Below are 20,540 nucleotides of genomic sequence, written 5' to 3'. Positions count from 1 at the left end.
TTTTGTTGTTGCCAGGCCACGGGATTCCCATGGCTTTGTTTAATTTTTGCTAGGCTGAATATTCACGTCCAGTACCAGCAAATCCGTATTTCGGGTCCGGTTTCTCTTTAAAGGGTGAACCTTCGGGTCTGGGCCTCGCCAAGCGGCTTTACCCCGAGGAGAAGGAGGCTTTGCAGCGCGGGCGCCACCCTGATCCTTCCGCTTCTCGTAACTTGTATTTAAAAAAAAAAAAAGCCAAAGAAACTTTCTTTTTTAATCTAGCCCTTACGATTCCAAAGGGAAACCAGCTGCCTTCCGAAAACGAAGACAGGCCTGTCGGTAATGTTCATGGAAGTCAGCAGCAGCCCCGCCAGCAACGGCAAAGCGGCTGCGCGGGCCGAAAGCTTTCGGGGGGAAAAAGCTGCAAAGCTGGAGAAAGGGGGCTGTTCCCTTTAAAAACCAAAAAACAGCGGGACGTTGCAGGACTGAGCGATCTTAATTACACGTGTGTGTTAGGACGCTGACCTCGGCTTTGCGAAGGGTTGCTGCAATTATAACTCATCCCCCAGAGGAAAATCCCGGGGTGATTTTGCGTTTTCGCTGACGTATCTTGTGGGCGTCGTCACGCTCTTCGGCGGCGAGGACGGGACGCCCTCGCCGTCCCTTCGCTTTGCCAGCCCTGTGCGGCAGGACACCCCGAAGCACGCCCTCCCAGGCCGACGCGCGCTCCGCGGCGCCCGGATCTCCCCCGAGCCGCCCTCCTCTCGCGCCGCGGTCGAGTCGCGTGGCATTTGTGGATGAATCACGAGTGTCGGCGCCCCCGTGTCCTGTATCCACGCGGGACGTCAACGTCGGCGGGCCTCTGTCTGTGCCGGCAGCTCGGCACCTGTCCAAGCCTGTTCTTAACTCCCGGCTTGCCCGCAGTCAGCGCTGTTTACGTGTGGAAAACACTCGGAAGCGGGCTGGGCTCCAGTTTAGAGCGCTTGAGAAGGCGCTCGGGGCTTTAGGCCTGGCCCGGGCGCTCGGGCGCGCGCCCCAAGTGGGTCTGATGCGAGTAGGGATGGAGCAGAGAGCAAACGCTCCGAGCGCGAGGAATTAAAGCCGGGACTGCAGGCTCCGTGGGGGACGAGACAGCGAGCGCGGGAAGGCGGCGCGTTCGCACCTCCTCCTGAGCTCGCTCTTCACCGCGGGCGCTGCCAAAGCGATCGCAAAAACACGTGGGCAGGAGTTTGGAAAAATACTCGGTGCTGGCTGCTTCCGCCGCCGTAGACGGGGGACTGCGGTGGGGCTGTTGGGCCGGCCTCCGAAAACCCCGCGGGGCAATGAAACGCCCGCGGGAGGGCTCCGCGTGCCCGCCTCCACGCCGCTTAGCGCAGATTTCTGTTCCGAGTCTCGTTACTGTTTCTCATCGATTCTAAAAAGTCAAAATTTTGATGCAAGAACAGAATCTGGTCCAGGTTTTCCGGCGCCAGGACGGCTCGCCGGTGCTCCAGGGTGCTTTCGCCGGCGGCAAAGGCCTGCTCGGGCAGCACGGCGGTCGCTGGGACGGCGAGGTACTGCCGGCTCAGCCGCGCCACGGCCGGGAAGCGATGCTCGTTGTTCTTCCACCAGTCCAGCGGGTTGGTGCTGCGCTTGCAGAGAGGCTCCACGATGTAGTTTTCCAGCTGCTGGTGGATCTCGGGCATGCTCTCCGTCGGATCCTTCCCCAAAAGGATGTCGTACATGCTCTGCGACGCGGTGCTCGAGCATCTGTCCTTGTGAGCAGACAGCTGGCTGCCCGCGTCTCCGCCCTCGGCTTTGTAATCCGAGTTTGGCATCCAGAACGGGGCAGCGGATGGCGACTGGTGGCTGAAAACCTGCGACAGCATGTTCTTCACTCTCTTGTGCAGCTCGCTTCTCAGGCCGGGGCTGAGAAACCGCATCTCCTTGAAGCGCGGGTCCAAGAACGAGGCAATAACTGCTGGACTTTCCAGCACTTTCTCGTCCTCCGACAGCCCCCAGCGCTGCGTCAGCTCTGTCCGGATGTTGCCTACTACCGTCTTGATGACGGCGCCGGCCTCTTCCGACTGCTGCCCGATGGCAGCCACGATCCCGTGGATGCACGGCATCAGAGACGACACCGACGCGTTCTGCTCCTCGCGCAGGAAGGACGTCGCGATCTTGATCGTCCTCATGACGGGGAGCAGGTCCTGCAGGAGCTTCCACTGGTGGTCGGCCAAGCTCTGGACGGCCGCCGGCCCCTTGGGGTGCTCCTCCAGCACGGACACGATGGCCCACTTCAGGTCTAAGAGGCTCTCGCACATTTCGATGGTGGTTATCCAGCGAGAGCCCACGTCCATCACCAGTTTCAGCTTGGTTTTGTTGATGGATTCCAGCTTGCTGTTCAAGGAGCAGGCGGCTTTCGCGTCCCGCTGGAAATACCCGACGATGCCGCGGGCGACGCTCAGGGCCTCTCGGACCTGCTCCACTTCCAGCCCCGCTTTGATGCAGAGGTGAAGGGTGCGAGCGGCGCAGCACAGGCTGCTCCAGCCGTACGCGTTCTTCAGCTGCCGCGCGTTGGCCGCCGCGCTCTGCGGGCTGTCGTGCAGAACGCAGAAGACGGATTTGCTGGACAAGCCGAATTCGGAGAGGACGGCGTACAGCTTCTCCCCTAAATCCCCCTCCGCTCTCTCCTCGTGCGCTTGCCGCGTCTCCATGACGCAGCGTGCCCGCCGCCACTCCCCATCGATGAAGGTGGCCGTGACGGTCAGGTAGCTCTGGCTGAGCTGGGAGACCCAGAACTCCACGCAGACCACGATGGCCTGAGCCGTCTGCAGGTAACGCTCCAGGTGCTGCTTGACCACGTTGTACCGGTGCCACAGCATGCTGGCGAGCTGCGCCGGCGACGGCAGCGCGAAGCTCGGCTCCAGGTACCCGACGAGGAGCCCGAAGCCTTTGTCCTTGACCACGGAGAGAGGGTGCAGGTCGCGGAAGATCATCTCCAGCACCAGCTCCAGGATGACGTCGGTCCTGGGTTCCGAGCAGGACGCGACGTGGTAGAGGTTGCTCTCCGGCGTCATCTGCCGGAAGCGTTTCACGGCGTTTTCCTGAGCCGCGTAGTCGGATTCGGAAGCCTGGTCGTCCTTGAGCTGGGAGAGCAAGGTGTCGCGGATGCTGTGCTTCCTCACCAGGTGCTCCCGCATGGTGGTGGTGCTGTTGTGGAAGGAGAGCTGCTTCTTGCAGACGTTGCACTCCACGTAGGCGTCCCCCAGCTTGGTGTAGTAATTCCACACCTTGGATTTGCGGCGGTCGACGTAGAGCGCGGTGCTGGCGCCCTCCTGGCCGCTCCCTTTCTCCCTCTTCCTCCGGGCCGAGGGCGCGAGGCTGGCGGCCGCCATGTTGTAGGTGGTGAAGACCAGGGGCGTTTCCTCTGAGGAGACAAAACGCAACAGCGCCTACAATTTCAATCGCAGCCTCCCTTGGGTCTGCGCTCTTCGGTCCCGTCCTAAACCAGAAGCACCCTTCGGTGGCTGCCGCGGGTGTTTTTGGGGGGGAAAAAAAAGGCCAAAAGGGCGCACGTACCTCGTGCCGACTGCGGGACGGGAGGGAGAGGTGGCTCCTCCGTCGCCTCCTCCTTCGGCTGCGCCTCTCCGCCGCTCTCCTCCGGCTTAACGCCCTTCTGCAAGGCCGGAGGCGCTTGCTTGGAGTTTGCGTCGGCCATCGTCGTCTTGGCACCAAAAAAAACCCAAAAACAAGGAAAAAAACCCAAAAACAAGGAAAAAAAAACCCAAAGGACCGGAACAACAGGGACCGTTAAAATGACCGCGTCCAATCCTCGGCTGTTTCCCCAGGGATGCGCCCGGGAAGGCGACCTACGCCGTGACAATTCCGGCGCTGAACGCCGGCGGCGGTGACGTCATCCAACCCCTCGTTCCGCGGGAGCTTCGTAGCGGTTTTGGTCCCAAACCTTTCACGGGCGAATCTGGGGTTAAACCGGCCCAAAATGGGAAAACCCTAACCGGCGGCTGGGGTGATCGCAGCGGGGGGAAGTTTTTAGCGGCTTTCTGCCTCGGCGTTCCGGCGAGGTGTTGCCGGAGCAAGCGGGACGGCATCATCAATCGGGCGTAAATAGCTCGGCGACGGGGAAAACTCCTCTTTCGGGCTGATTTCCCCCCAAAACCCTCCGCCCACCGAGAAATGGGGGTTTCTGCGCCCTTGCCTTACCTCCTCTCCGCCGGCGCGCCGCGGTGAAGACGGCCCCGCTTGTTTCGCCTCTAGAAAAATCGGCCGCTCGCGGGCGGGCACCGGGATTTCACCGCGCCGGACGCCGTGGCAAACGCCGGCTCCGAGGGCCGGTGCCGGCGGCAAGCCCGGGGGTTTTGGGGCGAGCGGGGTGATTTTCGGGGGGAGAGCCTCTCCCCCAGCCGCCCCCTCATCTCCGTCCCGCCGCCACGAGAACTCGGCGCCGCCTTCGGCAAAGCCGTCGGTGACGGAGATGGCCGCGCCGGTGATGTCACCTTCCCAGCCGCGGGCAGGTGCCGTATTCGAGGGATTCCGCCCCAAAAACGTTTTCTGTTGGCCGAGGCGCTCTGCCGCTCGCCGTCGCGCCTCCCGCTGCCGGCGTCGCCTCGGGCGCGTACCCAACGCCGGCGGCGCCGCCGCCGCCGAGGAACCGCGGAGCTCGTTAACGACCCGCAGCCTCGTTAACTCCTCACGCCTTGGGCAGCGGGGCTGCGGGAGCGCTCCCCTTTCCCCGCGAAGGGATGAATCAAGGGCTCCTCTCCAAAGCCGGCGGCGGCGGGGCCCAGATCCAATTACCCGCCTCGTTAGCGGCGGTTCGTTAAGCGCCTGGCGGGAGCAGCCGCCAGCCCCGTCCTGACCCCTCCGGGCCGGCGCTCGGCCCCCGGCGCTACTGTTTCAGCTCAGGGAGAAGCAGCGCCAGCCCTGCTACGCCGTCAAGTAGCCGAGTGATGTCAGCGCGGTAGCCGTGACGTCAGCGCCGCGGCTGTGATGTCAGCACCGTAACCCTCGGTGAGCGCGGTGCCGGCGGGGGCGCGGGCGCTTGGCTGACCCCGGCCTCCTTCAGCCTCCCCCCCGTCGCTGAGGCGGGCTGGGCTGCGGGCCCCGGCCCAGCGCATCGGCCCCACGTCACTGGAACGCGTCAGAATGGCCGAAAAGGCCGAAACCGGCCCATTTCAGGGCGGCGGGGTCCCCCCCACCCCGCGCCCCCCGCCTGCGCCTGCTCCCCCCGGCCGCCAGGGGGCGCCGCCCGCCCTCGCCGCGGGGAGCCGAGGCGGAAGCGCCGCCCCGCCCCCTCCGCCCGCCCCACGTGGCCGCCGCCCGCCAATGCGGCGCGCCGCCGGCGTCACGTGAAGGGGGCGCACGGCGGCGTCAGGGGAAGGTGGAACGCCGCGGCTGCAGGCGGCCGCCATGGACCAGGCCGGGAAGGAGAAGGAAGCGCTGCAGCTCCTGGCCGAGGCCGACAAGAAGGTCCGCGGCTCCCAGTCCTTCTTCGCCGGCCTCTTCGGGTGAGTGCGAGCCGGCCGGCCCGGTCCGGTGCGGGGTTGGGCCCCCCCGGGGGCCTGACAGCGGCTGGGGGGGGGGTCTTCGAGATGAGGGTGCTGGGTCCTGGGGGGGGGTGAGGGGGGGTGTTAGGGGGCAGGGAAGGGGTGTTAGGGGCTTCTGGGTGTCTTTGGGGTGAAGGTGCTGGGCCTTGGGGGAGGTTTAGGGTGAGGGGTGGGCACGTAGGGGGTGCTGGGGGGCAGATAAAGGGTGTTAGGGGCTTCTGGTGTCTTTGGGATGAAGGTGCTGGGCCCTGGGGGTTCTTTGGGGTGAGAGGTGGGTGCTGGGGGGCAGAGAAGGGGTGCTAGGAGCTTCTGGGTGTCTTTGGGGTGAAGGTGGTGTCCCCTGGGGGGTTTTAGGGTGAGGGGTGGGCACTGAGGGGGTGCTGGGGGGCAGATAAAGGGTGTTAGGGGCTTCTGGGGGCTTTGGGGTGAAGGTGCTGGGCTTGGGGGGGCTTTGGGGTGAGGGGTGGGCACTGAGGGGGTGTAGGGGGGTAGGGGAGCGTGTAAGGAGCTTCTAGGCAGGTTTGGGATGAAGGTGCTGGGTCCTGGGGGGTTTTAGGGTGAGGGGTGGGCACTGAGAGGTGCAGAGGGGCAGCAAAGGGGTGTTAGGGACTTCTGGGGGGCTTTGGGGTGAAGGTGCTGGGCTCGGGGGGCTTTGGGGTGAAGGGTGAGCACTGAAGGGGTGCTGGGGGGCAGATAAAGGGTGTTAGGAGTGTCTGGGGGGGGGCTTTGGGCTGACGTGTGGACATTGTGGGGGTGCTGGGCATGGGAAAAAGGCACTAGGATTGTCTCGGGGGCTGCGGGGTGGGCGCCGGGGGGTGCAGGGGGGTGGCAGAGGGTGTTCGGGCACGTTACGGGGCGTGGGGGCTATGGGGAAGGCTGTCGGAAACCAGCAGGCGCTCTGGTTGCCTGTCAGTTCACCGTGAACTCGTCCCTCGCTTCTGGCCTGGGCTTTACAACCCGTTCAAACTGGGTTTTATAAACTTTACGTGCGGCCCTGCGCGCTCCTGGCTGCCGGCAGGTCCCGGAAAGCCAAGCTCCGGGGCTTCCATTTGCCTCCTTGGCACCAAAGACCGGGCCGGTTTCGCGGCCGCGCTGGCTGACCGGGCCTGGCTTTAACTCCGGCTTTACGCAACTGCGGTGCGAGGGGAGAAATGAGAGGTTCCCCGCGCTTAACGTTGCCAAATTCAGCTCGACCCGGGTGATTTCATAAACAAGAGCGAGTCTGATAAGGGGGAGGTTTGTTTTCCTCGGGCTGCGGCTGGGAAGGAGACGCTGGGGCCAGGTTTTGTGCGTGGCAGGGACCGGAGCCACGGTTTCTGCTGCCCTTCGCTTCGCCGTGCTGCCGCGTTTCCTTCAGCTCGCCCTCCTTAACGTTATTTAACAGCTCCAAATTAACGAGAGGCGGAAAACTGGGGCGTTTAGGCATTAAACGGTAATTTCCAGTCGCGGTTGGGATTCTCGGAGTTCAAAGGCCGTTTTGCGAAGCGCCGAGATCCCTCTGGTTGTCTCAAACGGCCTCGAGCCATCGTCAGCCCCGCGCACGTGAAGTCCGGCTGCCGAAATCCGCCGGACGCTTATTGCCCTTTTAGCCCGGTTATCGGCCGGCGTTCGGCGGCATCGCGGTTTGCGCGTGGGGCGAAGCAGCTGCCTTGATGCTCTCCCTCTTTTTCTTTTTTTATGGGGGGGAGCGGGAGAATTTTGCTGCTGAAACCAATCCGAACTGGCGGAGGTGCTGACTCCGGCGACTCGCTCCCGCCAGCCCCTGCCACGTCTCCGGGAGAGAGGAAACGTGAGCAAAACGGCTCAGGCTTGTGCTTAAAAAAAGCCCCAAAAACACAAACGCGACCGTAATAAGCTCCCTTGAGTCGCCAGCTGGGGTTTCCAGGCGGAATCGGCGAGGCCGGCAGAGGAACGCGCTCGCTGGCAGAGCCGGTGTGCCGCAGGCCCTGCGTTTTAAAACGGGTCGTTGTTGGGCAGCCCCGCAGCCTCTCCCTTCCCTGGGTTCTGGCTGGTTTTGGGGGCTGGGAAGCTGTTTTTGGGGTCGGGAGGCTGCCCCAGCGGCTGCTGGCTGCATCCCCAGCAGCAGAGGGAAGCCGTAAGCCAAGGCTTCGCTGATCACAGCTGAAGGGGCGCAGGTTTTGAGCTTCCCAGCAGGCGTTTGTGCAGCGCCCGGTTTCTGTTTGCTTCCAGGGGCTCTTCCAGGATAGAGGAAGCATGCGACATCTACGCCCGAGCAGCAAACATGTTCAAAATGGCCAAAAACTGGAGCGGTACGTACGAGCGCGGCCGCGAGCCGTTGCCCCGGGCTGGGAGCGCAGTCTCCTGGCCGCCCCCAGGGAGGAGCGAACCCCTCCGGGTCTGAAAGCCGGCGCAGGCTCGATGCCGCTGGTTTATTTTAGCTCGATTTTGCGCGGGGTAACCTGCCTGCGCCCAGCTTTTCCACCCCACCTCTCCGAAACGGTTCAGACGAGGCTCCTGAGCTTTCCCTCTCCTCCTCCAGCCGCAGGGAATGCCTTTTGCCAGGCGGCGCAGCTCCACCTGCAGCTGCAGAGCAAGCACGACGCAGCCACCAACTTCGTGGACGCGGGCAATGCCTTCAAGAAAGCTGACCCGCAAGGTAAGGGCTCGATTTCCCTCCGGCGCCGGGGATCGTTCAGCCTCCCGAGCTGCGGTGGGAGGCGCGAGCACGCGTAAAACGCCCCGATTTCGGTTACCAGAGGCCGCGCGTCGTGCGTATCCGCTGGGTTTTCGCCCGTTACGCAAGGGTTTCTCCTGGGTGTGTGTTATCCCATCCTCTCCACACCTTTGGGAGCGAGCCGAAATGCTGTGGGCTGGATTTGACGTGCTTCCCCGAGCTGCGAGTCGCTCCGGTAGCTGACGGCAGGCAAAGTTCACCTCCGCAGCCAGCGTGCCTGCCGGCTGACGTCGGTTCGCCCCCCCTCCGCGGGAATCCCTGTGCCGAGCCTGACTCGGAGCATATGGCTTCAGCTGAAGCCGCAGAAGGGGTTTGGTGGTGATTCACACGCCGTGCGTGGATCCCGCTTGGTTTGGCTCCCTTCGCTCCAGCGTTAAAGCAGCTCCCGGGCTGCTGGGAGCCGAGCCGGCGGGGAACGTTCCGGGGCCGATGGGCCAAGCTGAGATGAAACGCTCCTCCTTCTCGACGGCTGGCATTTCGGCCGGCTTCGGTGGGACGGGCAACGAGCTAGGGCGTCCTGCGTCTTCCCCCACGGGCGACTCGGATCCTAGCTCTCTTCCACGTCGTTTGGAGCGCAGGAGGGGAGAATAGCGGTGGGAGGCGACGAGCGTGGAGCGTTGGGTTTAGGGTGCCAAGAGGGGAAGGAGCGCGAGAGTCGGTCTCGCTTTCCTTGCGTTCACCCGCGCCGCGGGGGACCGCTCGGCTGCTCCCGGCGAGCTGCCGGGCTCCTGCTGCCCCCGGGTTATCTGCGCCGGATCAGTTTGGGTCATTTTCAGAGAAGATAATGAAGTAACCTGAGGAGAAAACAAATTTAATCTCGTGGAGGATTTGCTTAATCTCCCGGAGACTGATGTTCCGATTATCCGCTCGCGCTGCACTCAACCTGTGTTTTCCTCTCTCGGGTGGCTGTGCGAGCCGGTGTGCTGAAACACGCCCGCTCCCCCCGCCCCGGCGCGTTGTGGCTTTCGGGAAACCAGAGGGGGAAGGCGGAGGCTGAGCCTGCCTCTTCCTAATGGGGTAAAAACCTGGAATACACGGGAATTCCCTGTGGCGGGGATGGGTCTGTGCTAGACAGAGCCGTCCGTTGGGTGAGGTGTCCAACGGGGATGGCTGGAGGGGCCAGGATGCAGACACAACCCCGCGGGTGAGCTTGTGGAGAGAAAAACGTGGCTGAATACCACCGCGTGTCCACCGCTGCCTCTTCTCGGTGAACCGACCCCGTCCTCGGAGCTGGTTGAGGGTCCTGCAGCCGCCTTTACCCCAGCGGCGCCGGAGAGCGGCGTTCCTGCCCTCAGAGCCCAGCGCCCGCGCCGGCGTGGTCCTTTGGCATCCAGCCCCGCTCCCTTCTCTTCCCCCTCGCTGCCCGCGCCGTGAACCGCCGTCCCACGTAGCCGGGGCTGGGTGCCGTACGGCGAAGACGCGGCTGTGACAGCCGTCAGTCAGATGGCAGCTCCTCGGCTGCTCGGCTCCCTGGTAGGGAGCGCTGCAAGCCTGACAGCTGGGAGCAGTCAGAAAAAGATCCGTCTCCTGGAGCCTGGCATTTAGCTGCAGCAGAGTTCCTCCCACGCCTCTTCGGAGACAGCGAGGGGAAGGTGCCTCCTCCTGAAATACGGCGAAACGCTGCGGCTTCGGCCCCCCTGTCCTGCGCCGTGCGGGCCTGGCCGTGGCGGAGCTGGGCGCTCCTCCGAGTGTGTCTCCCTTTGGAAGGGCTGAAACGTGGCAGTGGGGGCCAGGTCGGAGTCGGCGCCGGGTTAAATCCTGCCCCGGGGTCTGGGGAGAGGCGGCGGGGGGCTCCCGGCTCGGTCCTGCGGGGCAGGAGAGGGGCTGCGGAGCTGCTGCTGGGGCTCGTCCCTTCGCAGGGACGGCACCCAAACATCTGAGGGGGTCTGCATCTCAAACGCCCTGCGCCCCAAACAGAGGCCTTTTGTTCTGGGAAACAAACGCCTGACTCGCGAGCGGCTCTGGGTTCTGCTTTCCGCTACCCGCCTGCTCCAGGGACCTGAGGAGACGCAGCCTGGTCCCCTCCCCGGCTCCCCTCTGCCCCGGGGCACGGCGCACCGCGAGTAGGGCTGCGCTGGAAGCGGAGCGGCAACAGCTCCTCGGCACCCGGCGAGCTCGGAGGCTGCCTAAACCGCTCCGCGTGCCCCTCGGCCTCGGATAACTCCCGTCCGCGGCAGCGTTGGGGCTTGCAACGTGTAGAAAAGCAGGTCTTGGCGTGGGTGGTCTGTGGTCAGGGACCTCTGGCGCGGCAAGGCGTCCGTTTGCCTGGTGCGAACCGGCTGGCTCTTGGCCGTCAGCTGCCGAACGCCGGGGCACGGGGACACGACGGTGCCAACAGAGAGAGTCTTTGATTTGCTCTGCCGGTCGCTGTCGCCGCTCGCGTGCTCTAAATTTCCCTCGAAGCCTGTAGCCTCCGCAGCTTTTCTTGAGCGGCTATTGATTTTTGAGCGTGCTATAAATACAGCTCCGTCGCTTCGGGGAGGCTGGGAGCGGGAGGGAGGGGTGGCAAACGGCACCGCTCTTCCGAAGCGCCCGTGCTCACGAAGCTGTTCTTTCTCTTCTCAGAGGCCATTAACTGTTTGATCAGAGCTATCGAGATCTACACAGACATGGTAAGCCCGGCCGTAATCTTCTCGCCTCACCTTCTCCGGGAGGGGGAGCGGCGAGGCCGAAGGGCTGGGCCCCCCTCTCTGTGCCCCAGCTGAGTGGAAGCGGGGGTCTCGGGTGGTTTTGCCCAGCTTGCTGGCATTAAACGGGGCTGAAACCAGCACCCGGCGAGACCTGGAGGCAAACTGGTGGCGGGCAGGGGCCAAATCCTTCCCTGAGCGCTGGGAACGGTGTGTTGGGCAGCGCCGCCTGCCCCGGGAGCGGCTTGCCTGTCGCCGGTGCGGGGCTCGCTCCCGTCGGGCTGGGAGCGCCCTTCCGAGCGCCGACTCCTTTCCGCTTCCAGGGGCGGTTCACCATCGCTGCGAAGCACCACATATCCATAGCGGAAATCTACGAGACGGAGCTGGTGGACATCGAAAAGGTAAACGCCGCCCTCCGGCTTCCGTAAATGCCCCCGTTGATTCCGGCGGGGATTCGGCAGCGGTCGAAACCCGGAGGCTTCGTGGCTGGGACAGTGGCTCGAGAGGGCTTTGCCGATTCCCCGCCGCCCCGGCAGACGAGCTCCGAGCCGTCGGGCCCGCTCGGGGTGACGTACCCTCCGCAGGTCACCCTTTGCCCTCCGGCTGTTTTCGCTTCTTCCCCGCTGCTCCGCTGAGCTCTGCCGGCTGCCGCCCCGCCGGCGTCAAGCCCCAAATACCAGCGACGCTTCCCGGTGTGTGTCAGCCCTGCGCAAAGCCAGGGAGACGCTTGGAACGGCCTCGATGCCGCGGCTAACGAAGAAAAAAAAAAAAAAAGACAAGCTTCGGGCTTGCGTGGGCGTCTGGGAAGTGCGAGAACAGTTCGATCGGAGCCATCTGAGAAGAAATGGCCGCTGCCGATGGAGGTAGCGAAGGCCGCTGGCTTCCCGGGGGCTTGGGTGCCGGCGGGGTCCCGCAGGCCCGCCTCCGCGGGTGCCGTTCCTGCCCCCGTGTCTCCATTCTGACTCAATGGGCTGCTTTTTCTTTTTTTTTCCTATTCTCCCGGGGACTAAACCAGGCTCGTTTTAAAGAGAAACAAGTTTCCACATCCTGTGTGGATCTAATTCGGGCTTCCGCTCGCTTCCCGAGTTAATTTAGGGCTGTTCTCGACACTCCTCCCAGCCAGCCTCTCTGACACCCTGCTTGACAGCTCCGGGGAATAACCCCCAGCGCCGTCCGGCCCCGCCGGGCGCCGCTCCCGGTGAGCTGCTGGGAAAATAACGTAGGGCTTTGCCCTCGGCGCTGCGGGGAAAGGCCAAGCTTGCTCAGCCGGATCCGCCAGCTCCCATCAGGAAAGCCTCCTCTTCCTCGGCACCGATCCGACGCGCTCCTTGGCAGCGATACGATTCGTCTTCAAATTTAGCTGCCCAGTAGGTCCCCAGCCTGTTGGCAGGAGACGGGTGTGAAACGCGCCCACGGGCAGCCAGGAGATGAGCCGCCCCCCTAACGAATGGGCTGAAAAGAGAAAAATAACCTGGCCCCCGGGGAGGGAGCGTATCTTCGATCATCCCGATCGAGCCGCCGCGCTCCGGGGCGCCTGCCGGCCTGGCATCTGGCTCCCCGCCGAAGGTCCGGGCCCTCTCGCTGCCCTGACCTTGTCTCGGCGGGGAGCTGCCGGCCGGTTGCCGCCTCGGGACGGGAGCCGGCCGCGGCAGCCGGCACAGATGGCAGCGCGGGCAGCGGAAGCTGCGTGGGCGGCTGAGAGCGGGCGTGCGCCCCACGGGGCCGGGCTGGGGAGGGTTCTCCCGAGCGCGGCATCGCCGCAGGCTCTGCAGCGCCCAGATCTTTGTATTTTTTTATATATAAAATGTATTTTTTTAACGGTGTGCTACGCCCTGACTGCGTTTGCCTTCCTCCTAGGCGATAGCCCACTACGAGCAGGCTGCGGATTACTACAAAGGGGAAGAGTCCAACAGGTAAAGGCTCTGCCGCTCTCTCCGTGCGGGATCGGCGCTGCGGCACAGCCCGGGGCGGCTCAAGCAAACAGATGGTGGCCGAGTTTCTGTCTCCAAAGCGACTTCCCCCTCTGCAGCAGGCGGCGTTGCGTGTCTTCGCCGCTGCCCGCTTCCTTCCTCGCCCTCACCGCCGGCTTCTGGCCCTGGCGAGGGCTGGCGGCGCTTGCTGCGTGCCGTGCCGGGGGGAGAGGAGGGCTCCCGGCACTCCCGGGCTTTGTGGGAACCCCAATTCCCGGCGCTCGGGTGGGAGCTGGGGCGGCGGCGGCGCGGGGAGGCCTTGCCGGCGCTGCCCGCAGCTTTCCCCGCTCTCCGTTTCCCCGCAGCTCTGCCAACAAGTGCTTGCTGAAGGTGGCCACTTACGCGGCCCAGCTGGAGCAGTACCAGAAAGCCGTGGAGATCTACGAGCAGGTAGCCCGCTGGCGCTGGGGGGCCCCGTCCTCCCTCTCCCCCCGCCCAAGACCCTCGTCGGGAGAGACTCCCGGCCGCAGCCCCTGGGCGGCGGGGGGCTCGTCCCTCGGGAAAGCTGCCGTCCCTCCCGCTCGCCTCCCCAGGTGGGCACCAGCGCCATGGACAGCCCCCTGCTGAAGTACAGCGCCAAGGAGTACTTCTTCAAGGCCGCCCTCTGCCACTTCTGCATCGACATGCTCAACGCCAAGGTGCGGCCGGGGCCCTCGGGGCTAGTGGCTCTGCTGGGACGCTTGCCGCCGCCCTCGACAAGCCCCCAGAGCCAGCCCACCCGCGTGGGCCCCTCCTCGGCCCTCTCCTCCTCCTCCTCCTCCTCCTTCCTCGGCCCTCTCCTCCTCAGCCCCCTCCTTCTCAGCCCTTTCCCTCTCCTCCTCATCCTTCTCCGTCCTCCTCATCATCCTTCTCCCTCTCCTCCTCTTCCTCATCCCTCTCCTCCTCCTTCTCCCTCTTCTGCTCCCTCTCCTCCTCCTTCCTGTCGTCCTCGTACTCCTCCTCCTCCTTCTCCCTCTTCTGCTCCCTCTCCTCCTCCTCCCTCCTCCTCCTCATCCCTCTCTCCTCCTCTTCCGCCACAGCTGGCCGTGCAGAAGTACGAGGAGATGTTCCCGGCCTTCACGGACTCCAGGGAGTGCAAGCTGGTCAAGGTGAGCAGCACAATTCCCTCCTTCCTCGCCTGCGTCACCGGGACGGCAGCGCCAGCGGGGCCGGGATCGCGGCCCGCTCCCGGGGAGCGCTCGAGGGGCCGGGAGCGCCGGCGGCAGCCTGGCCGCTCCCCGGGGGGCTCCTGCCCGCGCTGGGCTGGGCTCCGCGCCCCCTGCCGCGCCCCGCGTCTGTTCGGAGGAAGGCGGGGGAAGGCTCTGCCTCTCCCCTCCCTCATCCCCTCCGCTCCCCTCTCCCAGAAACTGCTGGACGCTCACGAGGAGCAGAACATCGACGCCTACACCGACGCGGTAGGTTTAACGCCGCCGCCAGGAAAAGGCGGGAATTCGCCCCAAACGCCAGGCTGGGAGGGCTGTGCCTTCCCCAACGCCGCCTCCCTCCTCTTCCTCTCCCCCCGCAGGTGAAGGAGTACGACTCCATCTCCCGCCTGGACCAGTGGCTGACCACCATGCTGCTCCGCATCAAGAAAACCATCCAGGGCGAGGAGGACTTGCGCTAGGCGGCCGCCCCGCCTTTTCCCCACCACGTCCCCGCCTTGTTCCCCTTCTCCGGAGCCATTCCCGTTTTCCGGAGCCGCTCCCGCCCGGCTCCGCTCCCGCCCGGCTCCGCCCCCCCCTTTCCTTGTACATGGCCCCCTCTTCAGATATTTAATGTAATATATTCCCCGCGAGCCCGGGTCTTCAGCTCTCCCCCTCTGCGCCGGGGGTCCCCCCGTTCTCCCGGGGGGCTGCGGGACTTTGTGTCCCCCCGGCTCCTCCCCAGGGGCGAGGAGGAGGAGGAGGAGGAGGAGGAAGGCGCTGCTGCATGCGTTGGCGTCGCTGGCTGTCGTGCGTCCTCGCAAAGGCAAATAAAAGCTTGCATGAGCCGAGCCCTGTGTCCCCCCCCCGCAGGATCACGCTGCCCCCGGCCTCCTCCAGCCTCCCCGGGCTGCCTTGATTAATCTTAATTAATTAATGAGGGTCCCTGTCCTGCCCCCCCCCCCCCGCCCTGGAGAGCCCTGGGGGTTCCATGTGCTGCCCCTGGGCTCCGCCCCCTCGGTAGGCCCCGCCCGCGGGAGGCGGGGTTATGCAAAACAACGCACCCAATGGGCGGGGATACCGCTATAACTCCGCCCAGGGGGCGCGGCCATGCTCGCGGCTCCGCCCAGGCGTCGCAGCGGTGGCGTCACGGCGGCGCCGGGGCGCGGAAGGGTCCCGTCCCCCCCCCCCCCCCCCCCCGGGCGGCGGCGGCGGCGGGACGGGGCGGTCCGCGGCGGTGCCGGTCGCCGGTAGCCGGTAGGCGGTGCCGCCATGGCGGGCCGGTGCCCGCTGGTGGAGGACAGCTTCAGCCGGCTGGCCTCGCAGAGCAACGTGTACGGGCTGGCGGCGCTGGCGGGCGGGGAGGGCCCCGGCGGGCTGCTGGCGGCCGCCCTGAAGGGGAAGGTGATTTACTTCCGGTACCACGACCTGCGGCAGCGGCTGCGGCCCGTGGCCAGGGAGCTGCAGTTCACCTACATCCCCGGTGGGGCCCCGGGGGGGGCGCGGGGAGGGGCTACGGGGGTCAGGGGGGGGGGGTATGGGGTCAGGGGGAGGGGCTACGGGGGGGCAGGGGGCATGGGGAGGGGTTACGGGGGTCATGGGATCATGGGGAGCAGCTACGGGGGTCATGGGGAGGGGTTATGGGGTCAGGGGATGGGGCTACGGGGGGTCAAGGGTCATTGGGAGGGGTGATGGGGGTCATGGGGAGGGGTTACAGAGGGTCATGGGGTCATGGGGAGGGGCTATGGGGGGTCAGGGGGCATGGGGAGCGGTGATGGGGGTCATGGGGAGGGGCTACGGGGGGTCAGGGGTCATGGGGGGTTTCATGGGGAGCGGCTACGGGGGTCAGGGGTCATGGGGAGGGGTTATGGGGTCAGGGGATGGGGCTACAGGGGGTCAAGGGTCATTGGGAGGGGTTATGGGGGTCATGGGGAGGGGCTACAGGGGTCATGGGTCATGGGGAGGGGATATGGGGTCAGGGGGAGGGGCTACGGAGGCTTATGGGGTCATGGGGAGTGGCTATGGGGTCAGGGGAGGGGGTTACGGGGGTCAGGGGTCATGGGGAGGGGTTGCAGAGAGAGGGTCAGGGGTCATGGGGGGTCAAAAGAAGGGGTTATGGGGTCAGGGGTAATAGGGGAGGGGGTTACAGGGGTCAGGGGTCATGGGGAGGGGGTTATGGGGGTCAAAAGGAGGGGTTAGAGGGGGTTAGGGGGAGCAGATACAGGGGGTCAGGGGTCATAGGGAGGGGGTTATGGGGGGTCAAAGGCAGGGGTTACAGGGTCAGGGGTCATGGGGCAGGGGTTATGGGGGGTCAAGCGCCATGGGGCAGGGGTTACAGGGGTCAGGGGTCACAGGGAGAGGTTACAGGGGGTCAGGGCTGGTGTTATGAGGGTGATGGGTCAAGGGGCACGGGGGGGCCAGCCTGCCCATTTCCAGGGTCAGGGGTCACGGGGGGTCAGGGGTCAGAGGGCTCCGGGGGGCTGGGCCCCCCCTGAGGCTCCGCCGCCGCAGTGGACGCCGAGATCGTCTCCATCGACTGCTTCCCCAAGTCGCCGCCCCAGCGCGGCCTCGTCGTCGGCATCACCTTCATCAAGGTGGGGCCCCGCCCGGGCGGGGCTGCGGGGCGGGGCAGGGCGGGGCTGCGGGCGGGGCAGGGCGGGGCAGGGCGGGGCGCCCCGCCCACCCCCTCGCCCCCCAGGACTCCGGGGACAAAGCCAGCCCCTTCCTCAACATCTACTGCGACTACGAGCCCGGCTCCGAGTACGACCTCGACTCCGTGGCGCGTAAGTGCGGCCCCCCGGGCTCCGTCTGTCCCCCCCGGGCTCCGTGTGTCTGTCCCAGGCTTCATCTGTCCGTCCCCAGGCTCTGTCTGTCCCCCCCGGGCTCCGTGTGTCCCATCCCCAGGCTCTGTCTGTCCGTCCCCAGGCTCCGTGTCCCATCCCCAGGCTCCGTGTGTCCCCCCCAGGCTCCGTGTGTCTGTCCCCGGGCTCCACCTGTCCGTCCCCAGGCTCCGTGTCCCATCCCCAGGCTCCGTGTGTCCTCCCCAGGCTCTGTCTGTCTGTCCCCAGGCTCCATGTCCCATCCCCAGGTTCTGTGTGTCCCCCCCAGGCTCCGTGTGTCTGTCCCCAGGCTCCATGTCCCATCCCCAGGTTCCGTGTGTCTGTCCCCAAGCTCTGTGTGTCCCCCTGGGGCTCCGTCCCTCCGTCCCCAGGCTCCGTGTGTCCCCTCAGGGCTTGGTCTGTCTGTCCCCAGGCTCTGTGTGTCCCCCCATGCCCCGTCCGTCCGTCCCCAGGGGGACGCGGGGGGTCTCTGAGCGCGGCCCCCCTCTCTCCCCGCAGAGAGCTGCCTCAACCTGGAGCTCCAGTTCACCCCCTTCCAGCTCTGCCACGCCGAGTGCGTACCCGGCCCGGCCCCCGTCGCCCCCGCACCCCGTCACCCCCGCACCCCGTCACCCCCGCACCCCGTCACCCCCGCCCCTGTCCCCCTCCCGCCCCCAGGGTCTGCGTCGGTGACAAACCCGAGACGGTTTTTCTGCTGAGCGGCAACGACCCCGCCATCCACCTCTACCGGGAGGTGAGCCCGGCCCCTGCCGCTTCCCCCCTTTTCCCCGCTTCCCCCCTTTTCCCCGCTTTCCCCCCTTTTCCCCGCTTTCCCCCTTTTTCCCCCGCTTCCCCCCTTTTTCCCCTGCTTTCCCCCCTTTTCCCCCACTTTCCCCCTTTTTCCCCCGCTTTCCCCCTTTTCCCCTGCTTTCCCCCTTTTTTCCCTGCTTTTCTCCCTTTTTTCCCCATTTTATTCCCTGCTTCCCTCCTTTTTCCCCTTTTCCCCCTGCTTTCCCCCTTTTTTCCCTGTTTTTTTCCCTGGTTTTCCCCATTTTTTTCCCTGCTTCTCCCCCTTCCTCCCCCCTTCCCCCCTTTTTCCCCCCCTTCCCCGTCCCCCCGCCCGCCGCAGCCCAGCCCCGCTCTCCCGCAGAACGAGGGCTCGCACCAGTTTGAGGAGCAGCCGATCCAGCCCCTCTTCCCGGAGCTGCAGGATCTGCCCAGCAAGTACGGGGGGCGTGGGACCCCCGGGACCCCCCCGGCACCCCCCCGGGACCCCCTGGGACCCCCGAGACCCCCCTGGGACCCCCCGGGATCCCCCCACCCCCTTGAACCCCCGGGACCCCCTGGGACCCCCGAGACCCCCTGAGACCCCCGGGATCCCCCTGGGACCCCCCCACCCCCGGGACCCCCGGCCTCAGCCCCCCCCCCGACCCCCGCAGCGTCCTCTGGCTCGACGTCTGCAACGTCCCCGGCGCCGGCCAGCGCATCACCGCCTTCGGTTGCCAGAGTGGCTACGTCCGCGTCGCCCGGGTGGACCGCGCCGGCCCAGGTGAGAACCGCCCGCCGCCATGTTCCCCCCCTGGCCTTTCCCGCCCGGAATGAACCATCCCGGCGGCGCTGATCCGCTTAGCTCCGCCGCAGCGCCGGCGGGGATTAACGGGGAGGGCGGGCAACGGGCAGAAAACGGGCTGTGCGCGGCGTCGGCCCGCGGATCGGATGCCGGATCATTCCCGGCTCCCCGGGCGTCGGCGGATCCCAGCGGCAGCCGCTCTCTCTCGCAGCGGTGCTCCAGAGCTGGAGCATCCAGCAGGACGGTCCCGTCTCCAAGGTCCTGGTGTTCCCGCTGCCGTCGGAGCCGGGAGCCGGCACGGCCCAGGGCGGTAAGGAGACGGCGCCGCGGCACCGATCCCTGCTGCGGCCTCTCCGGAGCTCCGGTTTCCCCGCCGCGCTCGGAGCCAGGGGTGACCCCCATCCCGCCGCCGCCTTCTCCCAGGTGACGCCGTCGCCGCGCGAGGCTACAGCGTCCTCGTCACCAGCACCATTGAGCTCTCCGTGGTGTACCGGTGAGTGCCGGGGCGGTGGCGCGGGTCCTTCGCCTCCCCTCCTCTTCGTCACCCGGCTCCTTCCTCCTCCAGGGACGTTTTGACCAACGGACTGGGCGACCAGTTGATCTTACCGGCCAGCGACCAGTACGACAGCGTCCTCTGCGCGCTGGTGACCGACGTCGACTTCGACGGCGCCCACGAGATCCTCCTCGGCACCTATGGCCAGGTGAGTGATGGCGTTTGCCGGCGGGGCGATCGCGTGGCCCGGCACGGCTCTCCGAGCCGTGCCGGGCCACGCGACCCCCCCGCCGGCGTAGCCCCCCGGCTTCCCCGCGTCCTCTCTCCGCCGTAGGAGCTGCTCTGTTACAAATACTCGGGCGCTGCCGGGAACGCTCCCGGTGAATTCCGGCTCCTCTGGACGCGGCGTTTCCCCAGCCCGCTGCTCTCCATGCTCTACGCCGACCTGACCGCCGACGGGCTCTGCGAGCTGGCCGTCGTCTGCCTGAAGGGACTCCACGTCCTGCAGGTGAGCGCGGTGCCGCCGCGGTGGCGGCAGGGTCCCCGCGGTCGTGGGCTTCACCGCGCATCTCCCCACGCCAGCACAGCCTGGGACCGACGGCCCGGTGCGTCCTGGAGCGGCTGCGGGGGGAAGCGGAGCGCCGAGCCCGGCGCGGGACGGTGGCGGAGGCGTGACGCGGCCACGGAAGACGCCGCCGGCGTTGCCCGGCCTCGGCGGTGGCGAGACCCCCGCCAAATCGGATGTACCCCAACCTCCCGCCCCCCCACCAATAAACGCGTTCCCGGCATCCCGCCATCACCCCTGGCTCCTTCGGCGAACGCCGCCGGTGGCCGGGAGAGCTCCTCCGTCCCAGCGAAGGGGATGTGACACCCACGGGGCGGGGACGGCAGAGGGAGACCCTGGACCCCCCGCCGGACGCCCCGGTTTTGGCGTCGAACCCTCCGCGCGCCGCCGGGACCCCCCGGCCTGCGGCTGGCGGTGTGCCGGCAGCTCCCAACCGCCGTGCCGGCTGCCTCCGCGCCTCCGTGCCGGCTGCCTCCCCTCCTCGCCGCGGCGCGATGGCAGCTGGGTCCGGCGCTAATACTGTGCCAGAGCCGGGGAGGTGCCGGCGCGGAGCCGCTGCCGGAGAGGCCGGGGTCCAGCTGCGGGCGATGCTGGGGAGCCCCCGGCTTTTCGGGGACCCCCCTGTTCCTCGGGCAGGCGCGGCCGGGGGGGGTCCCCAGCTTCACGGGGGTGCGGGACCGGAGGAGCCCCCCCAGCTCCTTGGGGACCCCCCAAATCGGTGTCGGTGACAGGGGGGACCCCCCAGCTCCTTGGGGACACCCCAAATATTGTGTGAGACCAGGGGGACCCCCCTAAATGGGTGGGGGTGACTGTGGGGACCCCCCCTGCATCTTGGGGACCCCCCCAGCTCTTTGTGGTCCCCCCCATCTCCTCGGGGACACCCCCCCCCGGTGGGTGTGGGGAACCGGGGGTCCCCCCAGGTCCTTGGGGACCCCCCCCAAACGGGTGGGGGTGACCGGGGGGGACCCCCAGCCCCTCGGGGGCCCGGCTGGGAAGGGGAAACTGAGGCAGGGCCGGAGTTTGGGGAGGGGGCTCGGCCCGGGGGGCGTGGGCGCGGGGGGGGGGGGGGGGGGCGCGGAGCTGTCCCTGCCCCGGTGCTGAACGGCGGCAGCGGCCCCGGGGGGGAACCGAGGGTCCCGGGGGGTCGGGGGGGTC

The 20,540-nt window shown here is 66.7% G+C and overlaps 3 protein-coding genes across 4 annotated transcripts; 2 read left to right on the top strand and 1 right to left on the bottom strand.

The window, feature by feature from the left end:
* Positions 1-1,336: 1,336 nt before the first annotated feature.
* LOC104021131 (E3 SUMO-protein ligase ZBED1-like) lies at positions 1,337-5,088 on the bottom strand. Its single transcript, XM_009474622.2, has 2 exons — positions 3,541-5,088; positions 1,337-3,388 (listed from the first exon to the last, which is right to left on the bottom strand). Exons 1-2 carry the CDS (start codon positions 3,677-3,679, stop codon positions 1,347-1,349), a joined length of 2,181 nt encoding a protein of 726 aa, XP_009472897.2. The 5' UTR covers positions 3,680-5,088; the 3' UTR covers positions 1,337-1,346.
* Positions 5,089-5,326: 238 nt separating this feature from the next.
* NAPA (NSF attachment protein alpha) lies at positions 5,327-14,789 on the top strand. The gene is made up of 11 exons (XM_087729734.1): positions 5,327-5,486; positions 7,716-7,795; positions 8,026-8,142; positions 10,786-10,832; positions 11,171-11,248; positions 12,705-12,760; positions 13,123-13,207; positions 13,351-13,455; positions 13,837-13,905; positions 14,161-14,211; positions 14,322-14,789. The coding sequence occupies exons 1-11, from the start codon at positions 5,389-5,391 to the stop codon at positions 14,418-14,420; spliced, it is 885 nt and encodes a 294-aa protein (XP_087585860.1). The 5' UTR covers positions 5,327-5,388; the 3' UTR covers positions 14,421-14,789.
* Positions 14,790-14,881: 92 nt separating this feature from the next.
* Positions 14,882-19,614, top strand: KPTN (kaptin, actin binding protein). Of its 2 annotated transcripts, XM_087729733.1 has the most exons (12): positions 15,115-15,421; positions 16,450-16,532; positions 16,637-16,721; positions 17,277-17,331; positions 17,436-17,511; positions 17,908-17,981; positions 18,197-18,306; positions 18,539-18,637; positions 18,751-18,820; positions 18,893-19,028; positions 19,155-19,328; positions 19,403-19,614. In XM_087729733.1, the coding sequence occupies exons 1-12, from the start codon at positions 15,211-15,213 to the stop codon at positions 19,493-19,495; spliced, it is 1,266 nt and encodes a 421-aa protein (XP_087585859.1). In that variant the 5' UTR covers positions 15,115-15,210; the 3' UTR covers positions 19,496-19,614. The 2 variants fall into 2 exon arrangements, with proteins under 2 accessions (XP_087585858.1, XP_087585859.1); XM_087729732.1 differs by lacking the exon at positions 17,277-17,331 and having other exon boundaries at positions 14,882-15,421.
* Positions 19,615-20,540: the final 926 nt, after the last annotated feature.

This window comes from Nipponia nippon, unplaced genomic scaffold (assembly GCF_047370975.1).
Source record: "Nipponia nippon isolate SJK-2023a ecotype South Korea unplaced genomic scaffold, ASM4737097v1 scaffold_46, whole genome shotgun sequence".
Classification (NCBI taxonomy): Eukaryota; Metazoa; Chordata; class Aves; order Pelecaniformes; family Threskiornithidae; genus Nipponia; species Nipponia nippon.
Note: the sequence above shows the minus strand (reverse complement) of the source record. Positions and strands in the feature narration are given on the sequence as shown.